The sequence below is a fragment of the Sturnira hondurensis genome, unplaced genomic scaffold (assembly GCF_014824575.4).
Source record: "Sturnira hondurensis isolate 20B ecotype Veracruz unplaced genomic scaffold, ASM1482457v3 Scaffold0004271, whole genome shotgun sequence".
In the NCBI taxonomy this organism is placed as follows: Eukaryota; Metazoa; Chordata; class Mammalia; order Chiroptera; family Phyllostomidae; genus Sturnira; species Sturnira hondurensis.
The window spans coordinates 8322255-8343643 of record NW_028076902.1 but is presented as its reverse complement, the minus strand read 5'-3'; the positions used below and the strand labels follow the sequence as shown (position 1 = coordinate 8343643).

Below are 21389 nucleotides of genomic sequence, written 5' to 3'. Positions count from 1 at the left end.
ATACACATGTAGCCTTTCTCCCAGCCCATTTCTTCTTTGTGACTCTAAAACTGTGCTACAAAATGATTGTAGTTCTATTCTATATAATAGGGGGTCAAAAATTCATGTTATCCAAAAGGGTTGTCAAGTTTTTAATAAGCAAATGGAAGAGAATCAGACCCACTCTTATTTGACCTCCCTGGGAACTGCTACTTGACCTATAATTGACTCCTACCCATGCTGTCAAAGGGAAAGAAAAAGACAAAACATATCACAAATCATCTTACATTATTCCTAACAGTTTTTCCATCAGGTGACTAGAGAGTATAAAATTAAAAAATAAGTAAAAACATTCATGCCTAAAACTTTCCTTCTTATGGGTTTGTGGCTGTTCTAGAAAATACCAACTATGAAGAAATAAAACAGTTATGTTTTATTTGTCAAACTTGACAGGGGAATTGGTACAGCCAACAAACATAATGGGTTAATGAAGGAAATTTTTCTTCACTCTAAAAAAAAAGCAAATACTAACAAATATAGCCATTTACTCTTCTAGTACCATTGTATATGGTTCAAGTCCAGATAACTTAAGGCCATATCTAGGCACATGAGAATGTGGGTAATTTGGACCCTGCATAGCCTTACAGAGAAAACACACAAAAACATAATAGTCATTAAAGCACTGACCCCAGACCAGTGGTAGCAGGTAGTTGGCATGCTTTTCCTGGAACCAAGTACAGGGATGCCTAATTATGTGTTGGACTTGAAAGTGCACAGGACATTAACACAGAAAATTCTGGAGGAAAGCAAAAGCCCCTCCATATCAGCTGTGAGGTGATCCCTGCTTCTCCAAGCAATTATGCCACCCTCTATGTCCTTTGAGGTGCCCTCAGCCCAAGCTCAGACTGGAATAGACTGGGTGTCGGATGACATTACCTTAGAAAGCTTTTCCACAACAGTTGATGCCATTAAAGCCTGTGCTTCCAAAAGACTGCCAAAACACGGAGCACAGAGAGCCCCCTTCCCAAAAGCTCTTTTGCTAATTTCTTCAAGACTAGTTGTGAAGGCTCTTACTTACGTAATGCATACAAGGTGAGAATTATTCCAGCCAAGCAAAATCCTTCAAAAAACCTGAGTGTGCTGAACATTGTCACATTCACTGACAGTGCCACGGTCAGTCCAAAGATCAGAATGAAGGTGATGGAACAGAGCAGCACAGGCCGCCGGCCAACCCTGCACACAGAGAAGGAAAACGTTAGGAGTCATCGTTAAACAGGGCCATGATGCTAGACGCTAAAACCCAGTATCCAGCAGGTGTTCCAGAGATGCTGGATGAGTCAGGCTAAAAGCCTTCCTACCACTGAGACCCACTTTGGTATACTTAGGGATAGAAAAGCCCTCAGGGGAAACTTAGTCCAACCCCCTCATTTTGTAGCTAAGGGGGCATAGATTAAAGAGCTACTACATAGCAGAATTGAAACAGGAACCCAATTCCTATTGGTAAGTCTATTTTTAAATATATAGGAGGATAATTCAAGGCAAGAGTAACAAAATCAATAACAACTCCCCAAACATAAACCTTGACACACCCAGCATAAAATGTCTTGAGAAATTACTGACCTTTGGAACTGGCTCCAAAGTCAACACAGACACAGAGGGAAGCAGCTTCATATTGTTTGTCAGGGCTGGTAACTAGTCAGGTACCTGGCCTCACACACAGCCTATCAGAGCCAGGGCCAACCCAGCTGCCATTTGTTTCAGCTTTATGATAAGTAATTTTTTAAGAGATCACAGACTTACTAAGATAGTTCAAACTTTATAGAATAACTATGAACCTGAAAGTGAAGCCCGCCAGGCAACAAAGGGTTGGAAGGAGCCCAGGCCACTGTGTTTCTGGAAAAAGCAGTGCACAAACTAGGTTGGCAGATTACAGAGCCGGGCAAGATCAGCTACACTATGGTGTGATGTGCCTCTAGGCCTGGCTCAGAGGACAGCAGGGGTGGTCCATGGGAATGGAAAGTAACCAGTTGTTCGCCCCTCCCCTCCTAACCTTCCAGGTTTTCCTTCATCAATTTATTCATCAACTTGAAAATCTCCATTATACAAATTAGTATAACACCACTAAGTTAAACTAGAAAAACAGCTCACAGAGAAACTGGAGAGAAATTCTATTTGCCAGAGGAAGAAAATCCATGCCTAGTAGCCCAACACCCCAAGGGCAGCCGAATGCCTTGGATTCACCTAAACACACTTGTGAAAAGGCACTTACATAAAAGCCAAGAAAAAGCAAATAGAGAGAAACAGAAAGTGGATTCTTGGTTGCCTGGGGCTGGGAGTGAGAATAAGGAGTGAATGTAGATGGGCATGAGCCTTCCTTTTAGTGTGGTAGCAATGTTTTAAACTTAGAGTGTAGTGATAATTGTGTAACTCTGAAGATAGACTAAAACTAATCGAACTGTGAGCTTTTGGGTTTGTAAATTATCTCTCAGTAAAACTGTTCTCAGTAATACATGGCTTTGCCCCATGAAGGAGATGAATGTAATTTCAAAAAATTGGGGGGATGGGGAGAAGACTATAGGACACATTTTTATTCAAAATATTTTAGGCTTCTAACTTTCCCCGTAGTGGCATTAGCTTTAGTGAAATGAGGCCAAGCTAGAGATCAATGACAACGTAAGTCAATAATTCTGTTGGAGGTTCTAGCCATTACTTCCTTGACTGGTGCTAGAAATCATTTAAGCCCTTATCGGAAAAGACTATAGGTAATTTTGTCCAGAGCCAACAAATGTATAGAAATAGGTTTAAAATAGGTCTTAGTTTTTTCCTAAAATGAAGGAAAACAAAATGTAACTTATCAATTTCTATTTGTCTTTACATCTCTAAATGGGGGTGACCATCCTACTTCACAGCATTATTCAAACCTTTGAGAGAGACAATGAGCACAATATGCACAATGCCTGGCACAAAGCAAATAGTTAAATGTGGTGGATCTTATAGTTCTTTTCTGCGTGTCTCTACCCCTGATGCCCACTGAACGTGGTTTGTTCTGTTCTGATACTTCAAAAAAGTTCCTTGATATTTTATTGTTCATGTGGTTTTGTTTTTAGCTTGTAGAAACTGTTCTAAATCTTTCCCTCCCAAATGCACTGCTAAAATCAACAGGCAAAGTTATTATTATGAACTATGGGGTAGCCATGGTCTTCAAAGTCAAAGCACTCTGGTCCTGAATAGGGCTCTCCATATACACAGCTGTACATCATCTTGAGAAAGACCACACTTGTCTAAACGAGCCTGGCATTTTTTTTTTTTTTTAGGAATGACAGTCAATGCCCACAGACTAACTAGGGCTGTGGTCAGGTCTAGACAAGTGCAAGTGATTTAGCAAGTGCTGAACAAGTGTTAGTCACAACCAACCACTGGAGTTTTAGTGTGAACTGGCTTCCCCCAGAGCAGACTCCCCTCCGAGATGAAGGACAGAATCACACTCATAAATCTGTAACTCAGAGGCTTTATAGGTAGGCCCTGTGGTAGGAGAAAAATGTCCCTCAAGGATGTCCACATCCTAAATATCAGAACCTGTGAATACGTTACCTCTTATGGCAAAGGGCTCTGCAGATGCGATTATGGTTAAAGAGCTTGAGATGAAGTGATTATCCAGGTGAGTCCAATCTAAGGACGTGGACAACCTCTGCTGGCTCCAGGGAACCAGAGAGATGGCAGCACGAGAAGCACCTCATGACCTTTGCCAACTTGGAAGCTAGAAGAGGAACCCTGAGCCAAGGAGTGTAGGCAGCCTCTGCAGCCAGACAAAGCAAGGGTATGGATTCTCTTCTGGAGCCCCCAGAAAGTAATGCAACTCGGACAGTGCTTTGAGTTCAGCCCGCAGGAACTACAGAACTGTACGTTAATCTATAGGCCACCAGATGTGTGGCAAATTACTGCTGTAATTTGTTACAGCAGTCATGGCAAAGTAATACAGCATCTCACCAGGAAACAGATGCCCGACTCAAATGAAGTAATTTGAGGAGATTTTATTATAATAAGGGGTTCATTTACAAAAGGGTGGGCAAGCTCTGAGAGATACCATGGGGCTATTGGCAGCAGGGAATTTGAAGGAAGGACAGTCACTGAACCCAGGGAGAGAGGCTGTATGTGGTAACCCTGCAGAGACCTAGCTGGAGATTAAACTGCCCCTACCTCACTCTCCTCTTTTCCTCAGCTCTCTAGGTGGGGCTCCCCCCACCTCCCCCACTCCATCCGCACTAGCTGGGCTGAGCCAGAAGCTAGAGTGCAAGGGGACCTCCAGTGTAGCCCAAAAAGGGCACAGAGAGCTCTTGGAGAGAGCAATGCACACCATGTAGCAAAAAAACCCAACAATGGAGGGGAAGGGGGTCATGTGGCATGAGCCAGGGAGAGGCCCGCTCCCTCACACTACTAAACAGCACATAAAGTACTGGTGTGTCTCCCAACAAAATGTGTGTGGGAAACAGTAACTTCTTACAGAAAAAAGTGTACCACTTAAGTCTTATTATATGCTGACTGCAATCTCAGAAAGCCTAACCCATGACTCGAACAACTTCCCTATACAGCCATCAGGCAGGGCCAACGCCCGGGAAACCCAGAGTTCCCTCTAAATGTGCTCATTTACTTTCCAGTGAGCCTCTAGCAGGGAGTACAATGCCAAAAATAAATTAATAAGGGGTGGAAAACACCAAACTTTCAAACTGGAACTGAGGCCCACTCGAAATGTTCAACGAGTTGCACGCAGCACGAAACATCCTGCCCTGACTGTCGGGCAGGCAGGCCCCTCACCACTGGCCTTGGCAAAGCAACTGCAGAGGAACGGGTCTGCAGCCCCAAACTGGAGAAGGAAGACCTCGCACTTCTGCCCTGCGTCCCCAGGCTTGGCGTGTGACCAGGGAGACAGAACAGCATGCACATGTAAGAAGTAAGAATTCACAAAACAACCTCTGAACAATTTAAACCCCATTACAGACTGGTATTAATAAAAGTCTGTATTTGCTTTCCCCATAAAAATCACTGAAGGAAACCAGAAATGGAGTCAAGTCTGCATTTTTGTTTTTAGAAAGAAGTGATGTGAATTGTACTTCCTAAACTATTTCAGTGCTGATTTTTGGGAAACAAAAGCCCTTAGATCAGCTCAGCTTACTGTGAAAACCTTTAAGCACAAGTATTTGGTTAAAAAAAAACTTGTGCTCCCCCTCTGCCGGCCCCCAGAAGAAAAATACCCAAGGGGGCCCTGGGCATAGCCTTCCAGAGGTTGTTTGCAGCTTCTCTGTTACTATCTCTAGGAAACGTGTCCTTTATAAATGATGATTAAGCCAATTCAGAACACACAGGAAATCACACATGTTAATGCAAGGACCTCCCAAATAGACGCTAGCTTTTGGAAAAAAATTTCCAGAACTTGAAAGTGGCGTCAGAACCCTGCTGGGCTCCACTGCTGCTCTGTACTCCCAGGCTCTTGCCTCAGCCAGCTTTCTCAGCTAACAAGACACAGAAGGCACCACAAAGCAAAGCCACAGGCATAAGGAGTTCGCTCTGCATCGTTCTTGGTCCTTATGCCACTGGGTCCAAGACAGCCTTACATACACACACACACACACACACACACACACACACACGGTTCTTTAAAGATAAAGGAATGTCAAGGGGTACAGCCAGCCCATGCCTCTCTCCCTAAGCAGCCATGTTACTCAAAAACCCTGCCAACACTGGGCACCCGCCTCCCTGCTCAGCCATGTCACCACTGCTGCTGCCCTCAGGAGCACACGGTACCTTAAAGAAAAGTGTTGTGCACACCTGTGAGGAGGTAGGCACTGGAACCATAGGGCTTGGTTTCAAATCCTGGCTCTCCAGCTTGAAAGCTGAGGGGACTTGGGGATTTGACTGAAACTTCTGTGCTTGTTTTTCCACTATAAGACTGAAGTAATAATAGTACCTACATAACAGGGGTTCTGTGAGGATGAAATATTTTCATGTATGGAAATACTTTGCATAGTACCTAGCAAGAGTAGTCAGTCAATAACTGTCACCTACTGCATCATTACCAACTCTGCTACCACCTCCCTCTCCCCACCTTACCAACCTCACCACTTCCTTCTGAACCATCCATTTCACTCCAGACCCTTAGGCCCCCTCATTTAGCCAAGTAAAGCATCTTCATGCTCCCCTCTGGTTACTACTCTGCCTCTGCCTGAAATGTACATCGGTTATCCAAATGCTGCCCTCTTTTCCAGGTCCAGCTCCCCACAGACCCTACAGAGGTGTCCACTGGCCAAGAGAACTTTAACAACTATCCTTCTCTAAAATCTGTGGGATATTTTGAGGTGCTAATCAGCACAACCCTACCTGTTAAGTTTACTAGGCCCTCCTCTTCCCATTTTTGTTGTGTCTTGTATGCCCAGCCCCTCAGGGCTCAGCCCAGAAAGCCCTGAACCTGTATCCTCAGGTTCTTCTTATCTAAACACTGACGGTCGGTAGGAGATAGGGCTGCAGGCTGCTGGCAGTTTTGCTAGATTCTAGCAGCTAGAGAATTGCAATGAATTTCAATTCTTGCTTCGCAAAGGTCTGTTAGGTGCACTGGCCAATTTTCTTAGTTCTAAATTTCCTAGGTAAGAACTTCAGCTTTTGTGTTCTGGCACCAACACCAGGACAGAGAAAAGACTCAGTGACAGCAGCTAACACTATCCACTCCTCTTTAGCCAGCAGAGTCTTGCTGTGGCTTCCAAAGGTTCATGTGCAGGCACATTGGTACTCACCAGTCAGCAATGCATCCAGTTATTAGGTAGCCAAAGATTAATCCAACCAGTAAGGAGAACTTAGCGATATGGACCTTCCAGGCATTATCACACACAAGATCCCACTAGAGAGGGGCAAATAGAAAATAAATCAGAGAGACACATACACACAGGCTGGTGGTAGTCAATCATAAGGGCAAAACAACAACTGCGGTGAGGACCATGGCGCCATGCACAGCGCCATGTCACATGCAGCATTAAGACTCTCTTCAATGTTTTTGAAGGCAGTGTAATGTTTTAGTCTGAGGCAGATTATAAAAGTCTACAGGAAGTACCCCCATGAAATCTGGGGATGTGTGTTCCTTCTGCCCCAGCTACCACAGGGAACACAGCCTGAGCGGCAGGGAGCAGCCAAGGAGTCCGGGGTTGCTGGTCACCAGTGCCCACGAGCACGGCCCCATATCGTAATGGGGTGAGGAAATTATAGACAAGTTTTGTGTTTCCATGTCCCAAAACTCCACAAACTTTACACACGGTCTTAAGAATAAAGAGGGTTGATAGCAAATGTTGAACATCAACTTCAGGCATTCATACTGGTTTCCGTGTACACACCCCTTGTGCTTTCCTGTACCCACTCTAAAGCTGTCTGCTCCACTGGGAGAGAGAGCCGATCAATTATTGGATACAACATTTAGACTGCTTACGATTAAGTTCGAGTATTTAAAGGAATAACACAACCCCCCAAATGTTCTTTTCTCCTTTTGTGGAAGCAGGAGAGGAACGCGCGTTTATTCCCGTGAGGGGATGTGTGTCCCAGTGGACCCCAGACAGCTAATTCTGGCTCAAGGGCACATGACAGTCTCTGCAGATGGCACTTTAAAGACAGCCGTCCCCCACCCATGTCCCCACGTCAGTGGTATAAATCCCTCTGTCTTGTGGAAAGAAGTGGCTAAAGCTTCCAGTTCTGGTAAAGCATGAGTTCCTCAGGTCAGTGGGGAGGGGGAGGGAGGAAAGACACTAGACAGATTCGGAGTGGAGTTAAGGAAGTGGGGAGTTCCGAACAGAAGCTCTGGAAACAGATACAGGATTCGAGGGGGTGGCATGGGCTATATGGAAGGCTGGGCTGAGATCTGATCTTAGCTTCACCTTCCCTGATATCTTCCCCTTTCTGTCCATCTTGAGACCCAGAGTATAATGTGGGGGATCCTCAAAGGGCACCGTAAACACCGTCAATCTTTGGAAAGTCTGATGGAGACCCCTGGGAGTTCCTAGCTGTGGGTCTCAGCTCAGTGGGCTTTGGGAAAAGCTGAATTTCTACAACAGACTAAGGAGAAAGGCACTTGGCCTAGACAAAACAGGAAGGCAGTTGCCCATCACATTTTTCCCTGGATTCCTTGGGACACATACTTGCTCACTGATGCCCCCAAGGCATTTTCAACTTTCCAGAGACCTGGGGAGAGTGACTAACTCATCTGCCTCACCAGCTTCCAGACTGATGGCCAATGCTAGGCTCAGGAAGAAAGGGAATGCTCGCACAGACTGACCGCAAAGGGCCTTGTCAATAGGGGATGGTTTGGGGTGTGTTGCTGTCCACGTTTTTCCATGTGTTTGGGGAGTGGGGCACTGCTGGTTGCATAGAACCTTATCATTGAGACTTCAAGTACAGGCGTTCTTTAGATGTGTGACTTCTTCCAGTGGTCCTCAAAGTGTGGTCTCTGTGACAGCAGCACCTGGGAATGTGTCAGAGATGCAAACTCTTGAGCCCCAGCCCAGACCTCTGAATGAGAACTTCCAGAATGAAGTAAGTGGTAGAGGCCCTTTAACAAGTCCTCCAGGTGATTCTGATGCCTGCTCAAGTCTGAGAACCACTGGCCAGCCAGGCCCTGCCATTTCCCTGCCATCCTGGAGACGATGAATGAGTTTCACAGTCCTGGGCTGAAGTTCAAGGGCAGTGTGCAGCCAAATGCTGCCTGAATCACACACAGTAGCATTGACTATTCTTGCGTACTGCAAATTCAGGTTGTAAAACTAGATCATGAGTTAAGTGGGCTTTTGATGGTAAACCTGGAAAACCAACATTCATGCATATATTATTTCTGGGAGAAAACATAATTTAATAACAAATAGCTTTCAGGGTGCAACCTATAACTTCAGGAATGCAGGCTTTGCCTATACTGTGAGTTACAGCAACATAACTAACAGTGTGTGCATATCTGCTTCCCCTGCAGGTTTATACATTGAAACCATCCTTGAGTTGCTTCCTCTCCTCACTGCCCAGCACATGAACCTGCACACAAAGTAATTGACTTCAAAAGTTAAGAGCTACATCTATAAGCACAGCTGGCCAACCTAAGAGAGGAAGTGCTCTGACACCTGTAATCATAATAGCCTGCCTGTTCCTCAGCCTGGCACATTCTTGGCAAGAGAGGGGCACACCTGGTCCCAGGCTGCTGCTTAGGAGGGCACCAGCTGCTGACTCTGTGGCAGAGAGTCACTGGCTTGGGTCTCTACCCAGACATCCCATTGATGAGTTTATTTGAGGTTAAGTGATACAAAGGAGCACAGTATGCTTATATTATGTGGCCAGGACATAACAAAAGGTTTTTATAAAAGCATTCAGAAAGGTGGGGAAATTGCCAATACTGTTGTGAACTCAGCCACCTGAATAATAATTCTAGCTGACCTTGGGCAGCCAAGACTCAATTTAGGCGCTACCAAATAAGATGTTCATTGGCCTCCTGAATGCAATCTCTACCAATTAACAACTCTGAGGTAGAAGATTAAAACAGTTGAAAGAGACACAGAACCACTTTCACAGCCTGGGGTGGGGCCCAGGGCATCTGGGACCAAGCAGTCTTCTATTGCCGCAACCCCCTCAATCAGGTACAGAAGCAGACGGCATCTGAGTCAACCTACAAGCTCACTCCAGGCCCCAGCAGGTTCCCCAAGGTGAGGTTCTTCATGCTTGGGCTCTGCCTATCACAACCTCCTTGAAAGCTTGCAGGGCCACCCTGAGGCACATTCCACAAACCCGGAGGGGTGGGGCTAGTGGCACCAGTAAGACAATCCCTTGTTTGATTTCTGTCTGTATTTGCAAAAATGTATTGGGAAAAGAAAATATATTCAGATGTATTATCTTCAAGAGAATCTCAGAAGTATGAGGAAGCTCTGAGATTACCTTGTTCTCAAAATTTGTTTGCTCCACTATGGTAATTGATCATTCTTCTAAGCAAAAACTAAGGAACTTTAAAAAATCTAAAGCATGCCAAACCAGGACTTAATGCAATGGGTTTGCCTCTGACACCACCCTCGTCATCTTCCTCTTCTCACCCACCCCCATTAGTCGACCAGCACTTCCAGGAATTTTCCCTTGCACACATATCCTATACTTCTCCCTCATGTTTCAACTCCACTTGGACAACTTGATTCACGGGCATGTGCTAGGGGTTCAGGCATCATCCTTCTGGCGTACGGGCTGCAAGGCCCATAAAAAAATCAAAACAAAAAAACTAAAAAACCTTCCAGACTCCCTTACAGGTAAAGTTTCAAATGTGATTTAGGTTCTGCCAGTCAGCTGCATGACCCAAAATAACTTTTGGTGCACAACCTAGTTCTAATTTTTGGGATGGTGACTTGAATTAGAAAGTGTGTGAAGCGGGGAGTAAGTGGGACATCCATTCTGCTGGTCAGATCTGGCAGTGGGACTTGGTCCAGAGTGGCTAAGCTGTAATCTTGGAGCCAGAGGTTACATGGAGACAGAACCCCACTTCCCCAGGCTCCTCACTGTGACTCACTTCTGGGCGGGCCAGTCTAGGGAGCTGTTCTAGGAATCCTCCTGGAAGGCTAGGTAGGCTTCAGCTGCTCCACAATTTACTGAGCACTGTCTCCCTTACTCAATCTCTAGCTCCTCAAATACCTAGTGTGCTTCCTGTTACCTGCAAAGTGAACCCTATTCCCTGATTAAATTCTCCTGGGATGGAACTTGCACAACTGGGTGTCACCATCCTCCCTTCCTGAACTAATACAAGAGTCTTGAGGCATTAACTGCAGCCTTCTTCAGATCCATTCCCTACACAGCAAAGAAAGCACTTCTCTCATTGGGCCCATTAACACTTCATCAAAAGTTCTAACAAGATCATAAAAGCATCATAGTAACGGCCCCATTTACTAATCATAGGCTTGCCTTCTTTGCCACTGTCCCAACACCAGGGATGTCTGTGGGGAGACCACATGATGCTTGTGAGACAGGATTAAACAGTGAGAAAATGGACCCTAAGAAGTGTTCTCAATTTTAGTTGTACATGTTCCTTAAAAAATAAAAAAGGCAAAGGTTATAGAAAACCTGGTCAACTTTTCTCTACCTCCATATTTTTAAGGATACACTAAAAGAAATAAAATGCATATTATTTTCAAAGGAATAATCTAATTGTTTGACTTGCTAGAGAAATATTCATCAAGGATGACGCATGCACTGTCTTGCAGTGCCCGAGGTGTCATGGATGAGACAGGAGACAAATTCACAGGGACTACCGAGTCCTGTGGAAGAAAAGGGACAGCACGGCTACTCCCTCAAACGGGGAGTGCCTTGGAGTGGCCTGGCAACTCTCTCAAGGAGAGAGCGCACTGACCCTTGCCTAGACAGGCTTTTATTGTTTTTTTTGTTTTGTTTTGTTTTGTTTTGTTTTGCACAGGAGCTCAGGTACAACTTATTAATCATTGTCAGGCCGTAAACAGTAGATAGTATACAAAGAACCATTAGGGCTTCTTCTAAGTCAGGGTCTATCAGCTAAAACATTATAGAACTTTGGGAAAATAAACTCATTTTCTGCCTGGGTCTTTATCATGTAACTAAAAGCATTCTTAGCAAAGCAGGCTTCACAGGATTGTTAGGAATTCTTTCTTATGCCAGATTAGCTCGGACCCCAATCTAGCCAGGCAAAGGGCTGTACCGCCTTCCCCATCACTGGTTTTCAGGCTTAAGTGGATTAGAGCCAGGAAACGCTTCTCCCAGAGGACATGCAGACTCGGGCTATGTCAGAATAGCCGGGGGATGAGGGTCTATCACTCCCTCTTTGCTGCAGCCTCCTGAGTCCTTACATGATGGCCTCCCAAGTGATCGTGTCTGGCTTAGGTTGCCTCTCCTCTAAGGAGTTGTACCTGTCATTGACTATCCAACCATGCACTGGGGGCAGGAAGGGGAGCAGGTAGAGGCAGCGTTTGCTACCAGAGACAAGCTTTGTCTCCTGTGGCTCGCATTCCAGGGGTCGCTCCCTCAGCCTTATCTACAGGAGATGGTTACAATTCCTGAAACCAGGCAGAGCGGTTCCCAACAAAGGAAACTAATGAAATTCCTAATGAAGATGGAAAACAAGTGGGAGATAAAGAAAACAATTTCATTTTCAGCACTAACAAATACCATGATAAAGTAAAATGTAAAACAAGAACATAAAAAGGAAGGGACATAAATATAGAGAATAAATGAAGAACATAAACACACTGGAAGGAAACATTACTTATCCAATTGTGAAGTGAAGATGACATCTCTAAGAATAAAAACTAAGATGAAAAAACTACCTAAGGAAAGACTGACTGATAGATTTTATAAGTTTAACTGTTACCACTTAAGTATTATTGATTTTACTTATTTTAAAAAACCATGCATCAAAATACCATAAACAAAATTGTAAACTATATTGTATGGGATCAAAATATGCCTCCCTAAGAGATGCTACTTTGGCATGAGGATAATTTTCAACTGGAGGCAAATGAGAATCAACAGATGTGGAAAGAAGCCCTCTCAAAGCCTGGCTTGTCTGATCGAAGCAGAGACTTCTGAGAAATGAGGGCTGCCCTAAATCCCCTCTCCTGGGGGAATTTTGTGGCCATGAAGATGATGGGAAGTCATTTGACTAAAATGGCCCTTATTTTCCATTAGTGTCCCTCAGATATTTATCTTCCCAAGCATGCTGCCCCCAAAGCCGAATCCCCTCTTCCTTTGTCTGTTGCTTTGCTACCTATTTTTCGTTCTCTTGTTGAGATGCTGTATAAGCCCAAGTTCTAACCCGCCCTTTGTGTCTGTCACTCATCACGGAGCCCTCCCATATGCATGCTAGCTGCACATGTTAATAAACTCTGTTTTTTTCTTGTTAACCTGTTTTTGTCAGTCTGATTTTCAGGGCCCCAGCCACAGACCCTAGGGAGGGAAAAGGAAAAAGTTTTTTCCCTTCCCTACAATATCCAAAGGGTTAATATGCTTAATATGTAAGTTATTACATAACAATATACACTAATATTCCAACTAGAAATAAGCAAGCAACCAGATAATTAACAGCATATGAAACAAATGGCTAAAAATTACTTGGGAAACCCTCGATTCCACTAGTGAAAATCAAAACATAATATTCTATTTTAAAAAATTTCCCAAAGGTGCAGGAGAAACAAAAAGGGGCAAGTCTGCGTCAGGAGTATAAACTAGGCACTGTGATTCCAGAAGGCAGTGTGGCAACAGGCATGACATGACTTGAAACAGTGTACCCTCCCTATCCCAGCAATTCACTTTCATCAACTTCTTCCCGAGGAAATGATCAGATGCCCACAGGGGTCCCGGTACCATGGGATTCAAGGGGTGCAACTTACACAAGAAAAAAAAAGAGAACTCAACTAAATGTCCAACAATACTGTAGAGCCATTAAAATTTTGCTTTTCAGAACTAATGATTGAGGGGAAAAAAGGTTCACTATACAACGGTACGAGAACACCTCAGAATAAAAAAAAGGTGAATAGATGTTTGTGTATACAGAGGAAATTAGAGGACAACATTCCACAATATTTGAAGTGATTGTCTCTGGAGGGTTGAATTAAGACAGTTTTGTTTTCAGCTTTATACTTTTGACTTTTCCAAATTTTCTAGTTAATTTATAAACCTTATAATGAGAGAAAAAATATAGGTAAATGCAATGTAAACTACCACGGTGGTAGGTGGAAGTGATGTTGGCAAGGGTAAGACAAAATAATTAAAAATAAAAAATAACAACCTAAGCCTTTTCCACCTTTTCAGAAACATGCATTTTACCACAATCTAAGAACTTGGGCCTAGAGAAAGAAAGCTTGTTTGGAAAGTGACTAGGGACAAACCAGGTCTTCGTAGCCTGAAGTTCAATTATGTTAATGCATACTGACTAAAGCAAAAAAAATTTTTAGGGAACTAAATGAAAAATCTCCCCCAAGTTTCACCCTTCGTGGTGGAGATCCCCGCTGAGCTGGTTCCATTAGAAACCAGGAGGGTTTTACCAGTCACTGTGCAAGGAAGTCAGCTGCAAACAGCCTAAGAACAGACAGCTAAGAAAAAAGGATGACACATTTCTGCTCAGCACCACAAAGGAGATAATACTCCCTAAAATTTCAAAAGCTTAAATAAAACAAAATTCCGTAATGAGCTGTAGAAATCTAAAGAAATATCAGGTGTGCATTCTTCTGCAACCATTTTTCCTCCTCAAGCCGTATTTCTGCAGCTTGAACTACTTTTTTATACCATGGCCTTGCCATGCCTTGCCTCTCTTAACTAGAAACAGTGGGAACAGCAACACAACAGACAAACGCACGCTCTCGGGCACACGGGCCGACCCTGCACAATTAGTCACAGACAGACAAAAGGAGCACCACACAAACCGGACAGATGAAGCACATTAGCTACGATCAGCTTCTCAATGTTCAGGCAGCATATGCTATCCTGTGTTTTTCAGTATTTTTTATCTAGCAGTATAAACACTTTTCTTTCTAAAAGATTCTATCAAAATTTAAGCAATACCATGTGTTTTGAAAATTATTCTCTACTTTTTGCCCCAAAGCTCATCCTCCAATTTTAGGAGGTTCACTTTCAACAGTAGCCAACGCAGCTGCTTGTTAGAGCTGGCAGCCTCGCAAGCTTCCTTAATGACATAATGAACGTCCTTGCCAGGTTCCGTGGGAGAATTTTTTTAGTTTTATTTGCTGCTCAAATTGCTCACCTTTTTTTTCTAACTTAGTACCAAAAAACCAAACATGGCACATTGAGGAAAATAGCTGTACCACAATCTACTGCAGGGGTGTCAAACTCATTTTCACCAGGGGCCACACCAGCCTTGTGGTTGCCTTCAAAGGGCCAAATGTGATTTTAAGACTGTATAAATGTAACTACTCCTTAACTAGGTGCAAGGAGCTCAGCCCTGCCGCCGGGCAGAAACAAGGTGCAGGGCGGATAAAACACGGTGGAGGGCCTGTGTTTGCCCCCTGCGCTGCACTGCAAGCCTCCTCACGCTAAGATGGAAGGCACACCCTGACTAGCCAATCTGCCTTCCCATGCATTTTCGGGAAACCCACTCTGAACCACAGCATTAAAGCTGATTACATTTCTTAAACTTCACGTGGTCCCACTTTTAACTAATGTAGTAATCTGGGGTTCATTCTAGCCCCCTCACACAAACGATCTCCATGTTCTTTTTTTCTTCCAATGACAACTCTTATTGCCTGCGTCCTTGGCTGCCACGCTCTTTTACTGGCGGAGGAGAAATAGGAAACATACTGCTTCAGTTACTGGCGTCGGGGGCTTTCCAGTTCTTACTGAATTTGAGCATTTTTCAAAGGGCACGTTTCATCTTCCATAGTGGAAAGGGAAAGGAAAAAACAACTACCCAAACAGGCCCAAGGGAGCTGATGTGGGATTACCTTTGGGAGAACAATACTGGGAGACACTCTTTTTTCCCTTTATTTTTTCTTACAGGAAATAAAGATACATATAATTCTAAGCAGAAGTTTACATTATTGAATGTTATACATTTGGTACAATGCCCTCGATGGCATTTGGGGAAGCTGAAAATATATCCCATGAGACAGCATAGATTATAAGCAATGCCCTTCTCACGCCTAAAACCTTGGCAAGTCACTCCAAATTCTGCAATGCATATTTTACTAATGGCCCTCACCGACTACTTCTAAAAAGGGAAATTAAAAGTGAATGCTATAAAAGAGGTTTATTGCAAAACCAGGAAAAAGAAAGAAAGAAAGAAAAGCAATCTCACAGCCCTGAGCATTAAACAGGAGGAAACACTAATGCCCTTCGTGAGTATCAGCAACACAGGCTTCCAGCACACTAATTCATACTAAGTAACTTGAAGACCCTTAACTTGATAAACTGAAGTTGTTCCATGTGCTAATAGAAGATATCCTTTGGTATAATCAAGTGCATGAGCAAAACTGGACTATAACATTAACATCTAAAATGGTCTCACTAATTCTGGAAAGGAGCCAATGTCCAAGGGGAACACATGACATTAGGATCAGAAAATTCTTGGAATGAGAAGGACTGATGATTGCTCAGGTGTGATCAATCCCGCAAGAACTCAGAGGCAGAAGGAAAATCATCTTTCATTGCTAGAAACAAATGCCTCAACCCTTCCCACTGCCTGGCAGGCTATGACCCTGACTTTAACACAGCCCTGTTAAGCTCCCTTTATGACCCGACTCATCTCTGTCATCTGTACCCCCTCACCCCGTTCACACGCCCGCCCCTCTGCTGCCAGCCCTCCCACGAGCCAGCCCCGCCGAAGTGCTCACCGGTTCCTAAGGAGCCTCACTGCCCTTTGCTGCCTCACTCTTCAGTGTCTGCCCCACAGTATCCACACACCCCCAATTTTTCTGGACCAATGGCTATTCAAAAGATAAAGTTCATTTCACCAAAATTGTTTAACATTGCATATCACCTTGGTTGGGGTCAGAGAGTACGGCAGGCTTTCGTGCATTTTTTCTTTTAATAAGTATCTATTAATTACCTTTGAAAGCATGCAATTAAGGGTTACAAAATTACAAAGATTCAAATGAATATATTTCCATATTTTTATCAAGTTTAATAAACTCAATTGAGGGGATCTCTTTCTCTGAGGCTGGACCTGGTGACCCTTCTCTATACTTCATGGCATCCTGTACTCTTGAGAAACTCCCAGACTATTTATCACAATTTTTATAATTGCTGGCTGTTTACAAGTCTGACTTTCATTATTAGCTCAGCGGTTAGTAAACGGCAGCCCTCGAGCCAAATAGGGCCCTGACACTTGTTTTGAAAGTAAAGTTTTATTGGAATTACGCAGAGTTGAGTAGTTACCACAGAGATCATACAGCCAGCAAAGCCAAAAACATTTAATATTTGGCCCTTCATAGGAAGTCTACCAACCCCAGCACCAGACTGCATTCCTCAAAGGAAGGGCCCAGGCCTTATTTCTATCCCCTAGTCCCTAAGCCAACGTGCGGCATGAAGGAGGTGCGAAGGGACAGTGTCACGTAGAAACTGCCACTCCCAAAGTCAAAGGCTCTTTGCATCTGCACGTGTTCACTGTGCGAAGCATCTTAATCCTTTTTCCTCTGTGATTATAATTTAATTTAAATAATTAATACATAATTATTATACAAAATTTATATAGGCAATTTAGTTTTTAAATGTTTCCACCAAACTTTTCACTATCAGTAATTTTCCCCCAGAGAAAGATAATTTTGGCTTTATTATAAAAGCCAACAGAATATTGGTTATAGAGAAATTTATTTAAAACAGTGAGTAATTCTCTCTTTATAGACCAAATCTGTTATATAAGTTGGGCACTGTTCTAAGAAGAAAGGAAACAAAGATTGGTTAAGTACCCACCATGGTCCAGGCACTCTGCTGACTGCTCTGACTAAGCTCTTTCCCTCGGCCACCACAGCAGGCCTACGACACAGACATGATTACCAGTGTGTCCGTTTCCCAGGTGGGGAAACTGAGACCTAGAGAGGTAAAGCAACCCGTCTAAGGTGAAATGGCCTTTAAGTAAATCCATTTCTGATTAAAACAGGTTCTTCCACCCAATAAACTCAAAGAAACAGCCCAACTGTTTCATGCAAATAAAAACAGTTCGCTGGTTCATATTAAACTGTTACAGGTTATAGCACTTGTGTTGCCAGGTATTCGATAAACTTCATGTACATGGAGGCCCAGTGTTACACAAGTGCAACGGGCTTTGCTGTTATTCATTGTTACAGTGACCAAACAAAAATAATTTACAAAGTGCCTGTGAACAGCAGGTATTTAATACATGGCACCTATTAAAAATATAACAGTACCTTATTTGTCATAGAATTTTAATGCTGAAATGCTGGAAAAAGTCAAGGTCAACCTCCTACTTTTAACAACAAGGAAGCTGACGCCCAGAGAGGTGAGGTGACACTCAAAATAACAAAGCCTGAAGCTGAGCCACACGTGGGCAGAGCCCAGGTCTCCTCCGGCCCAGTCGTGCACCCCAGGCTCCCGGGGAAAATCTCACTTCCTGACCCCCCCCCCACCCCCGATGCGCAGGGACGAGCGGTCCTCCCACGCACCTCACAGGTCAGCTACTGCCAAGCAAGGCGGTAAGAAGACACTGCAATTCCTACCCTCATGGTCATCTGTCTACCTTCACTCTAGTCCAAATGCTTACAGAATAAAGGATTTTTTAAAAATTAACTCAACATTTTCATTGAGACCAACTCTTGGGCTTCCTGTCAAATAGTCATCTCTTTGATAATTTATGAATCAGAGTAGTTGAGAAGCCAAACCAGTTTTTCTCCTGTTTCAACTGCTCTAATCATCTTGAAAGGACATGAAGGATATGAAGTAAAAAGGCCTCTTCAAACAAGGATGTTGTCTGTCTTGTCCAACTCAAACTGCAAGCTAGTACAACTGGAAACAGCTGACACCAACCTACTAAAATAAAGGTCCACAAACCCCTCAGGCTGTACCCGGCCCACACTGTGTCCCAAAGTTACTGAACTCAACAAATGGTCTAAGAGGAGTGGAACACGCTTTTTTGAACTTTTACCCATTTGGTCTTTGTCTTCATTGCACTTGACCTGGGCTACAGCTCACCATCATCTCTGAGGAAGAGCATCACAGACAAACAAGAGCCCGGAGGAGGCAAGGAACTTAGGGACTGATATGGGGGCTGAGCCCAGGGCCCAAAGGCTACTGTCAAGACCAACTGGACATCATGGTGAGAACACAGATTCTGACTCAGATGGACTGAGTTTTGATTCTTAGTAGCTTTCCCTCGATGGTCCTGTGACCCTGGGCAAGTTATTTCACCTCTTGGGTCTTCAGTTGCAACAGCTATGATACAGGAGTCACAAACCCTGTAATACAGGTTTGTCATGAGTCCAAATAATGTAAAGTGTCTAGTGTAGTAACTGACACAAGGTGATTATGACTCATTAATTTTGCCAGTCATTTAAGCAGTTCCTTGGGGGCTTATGTGTGATGGTAAGTAACATTTGAATATGAGAAGAAAAAAACTGCATTCAAAGAGGATTTTGATGTTGGGAGTCTGCGTTGTTCATTTATCCTTACCCCTAACTGATCTGAACTAAGGGGTATGCTCCCAGTTTCCATCCTGTCTGCATGGCCAGCACCAGCAGAGCAAGTGGGGGAGGGGGGTACAGAGGGTGCCCTCAGGGTCCTGCTGCATTCACAGCTAGGGAGTGCGGCTGAGGGGAGAACAGGCTCAGTTCCATACGGGGTTCTCCACGCCTTTCCCGTCCCTCACCAGAGCTCAGGATGCGATGTCCTTCACTTTGACCTCCCAGCAGCACACTGAGAGCAGCAGCACAGTGCCATTTCCCAGACTTTCCACAATTGTTCATTAAATATACTATTTCTCTGACCAAAATGGAAAAAAGTAGGTTGGTTCTCAGGAACTAACAACAGTCCTGTATCTCAAAGGGTGTTTTTAAATTTTTTCCTTGAACTAACTATTAATCTCTGAAAAACACAGTGCTTAACTGGCAATGTGACAGCCAAGTGTGACTGTGCAGTTTGTTTCTGCAGAAAGCACAGTGTGCAGGTGCAGCCCCCAAGGGCAGGTGGGGAAGGAGGGTGGCTGAGCCCCAGGTTGCTGATCGAGAACAGGGGCCTCGCCTTCTACTCTGGGTGCCTCTGACATCCTGGGGAATATGTTAACTGACAGTTCATCAAGGTATTTCCTCAAATAAATCTCAAAATTATCCTTAAGCCAAAGCCAGAACCATCTCCCTGAAGAGTACTGCTCGCTGCTGTGAACCAATTCTCCTGAGGACAGACCCCAGGAACGCACCGAGGGCCTGGCCAGATGTGTGGGAAATGGAAATGGAGATGGAAATGGAGAATATACTGCACAATTCAAACCCTAGCAAGAAGAGAGAGGGGAGGGCAGAGACCACCTGAGCCAAAGTAGCTGCCATGTCACCAAGTCAGGGTCCTTGGAGAGCCTGCAAAGTGGCCCTCCAGCTCTGCTGCACTGCCCGCCACCCTCCAGGCTGGAGGATGATCCAGGACTTTGTATGGGTGGCGGGGCCCCAGACGACCAGCTGCAGAGAAGACCTCCTCCTGCTGCTGATGGGTTTGGAATCGTAGCACTTAGAAACCAATGGGGAAGCCCCATATGAGCAACATGATAAGCAACTGTTTTGCTTCTGATGATTTTTTGAAAACCATGGTCCTTCTGCTATAGTACAATATTAAATGCAATCAGTATTTGTGATTCTATGGGCTTGGCCTTGCTTAGCTAAGCCAGGGCACCTGAATTCTATCCCGGTGTTATGGCACGCTCTGAAAAGGTACAGTTCACAGACAATCCAAAATAATGCTCCCTACTAACCACTGATTCAACATGACAGACTTGACAAAGCTTTTCACAGGTCGACCAGTTCTCCCATTTAGGCATTCCTCACTCTTTCCCCTCTCTGTAAGGCAAGGGTGTCAAACTCAGTTTCATCAGGGGCCACAGCAGCCTCATGGTTGCCTTCAAAGGGCCAAATGTAATTTCAGGACTGTATAAATGTAACTACTCCTTAACAGTTAAGCGAGGACTCAGCATTGCCCCCAGGTAGAAACAAGGTGCCGGGCTGGATAAAACAAGGTGGAGGGCCGGATTCAGCCCGTGGGCCTTGTGTTTGCCACCTGTGTCTTAGCAGAAGGTATTGGAGCAACCACTTCCTTCCTGTATATTCTCAGTCTATGGAAACATAATCTCAAGACAGTCTTTTCCACAGTCCAGACCTCTCTGTACAACATTTTCCCTCTGTTGGAGAGACTGTTCCTTGCCACGAGACACCCTTTCTCCTCAGAGTTGCCTCTGAGTGAACAGTACAGGAGACGTTGGTCACAAAAGAGGAACAGTAACCATAACTTCTTACCTAACATGGTCACCTGCTCCCTCATCCTGTGCCCTCAACTTCACACAATGGTCAAGGCAGGTGACCCCAAGTTCTGCCCTCCTGCAAAATGGTTGTCCCCCTCTGTGTCACTGGCCAACAGCCAGCATCCTGATCCAGGCCGCTGGGACCTCATGCACGTGTTATAGAGAATGGCACAGCTTCCGTGTTTAATGACTGTTTGGTCGCTTGCTGAGTGCCAGACCCCAGGGAAGCAGCAGCACAGAAAGTGCTGTCTTCGCTCTTGAGGTCAGGGTGCGAGTGCAGAGAACAGGCCATGCGCCAGAACTGACAAGAGTGAGAAGTCACAGGCTGTGACAGTGGATGCATATACTGGGCTGTGAGGGCACAGAAGAGCCCAGGGTTCTGTTTCAGTCCACTTTAGCAGTGACTTTCTCTTCTAAGTTCCAAGCCTTGGACAGGCAT

The 21389-nt window shown here is 44.5% G+C and overlaps 1 protein-coding gene across 3 annotated transcripts in view; it reads right to left on the bottom strand.

Moving 5' to 3' along the window:
• SLC22A23 (solute carrier family 22 member 23) overlaps window positions 1-21389 on the bottom strand; it is a 177205-nt gene that overhangs the window by 132944 nt on the left and 22872 nt on the right. The window contains exons 2-3 of one of the 3 annotated variants that reach the window (XM_037045415.1): window positions 6762-6865; window positions 1058-1212 (exon numbers count right to left, since the gene is read on the bottom strand). The exons of 1 other annotated variant lie outside the window; for it this stretch is intronic. In XM_037045415.1, coding sequence (XP_036901310.1) covers window positions 1058-1212; window positions 6762-6865 — 259 coding nt within the window. The remainder of the gene's footprint in view (window positions 1-1057; window positions 1213-6761; window positions 6866-21389) is intronic. One more of the 3 variants, XM_037045417.1, reaches the window with a different exon arrangement.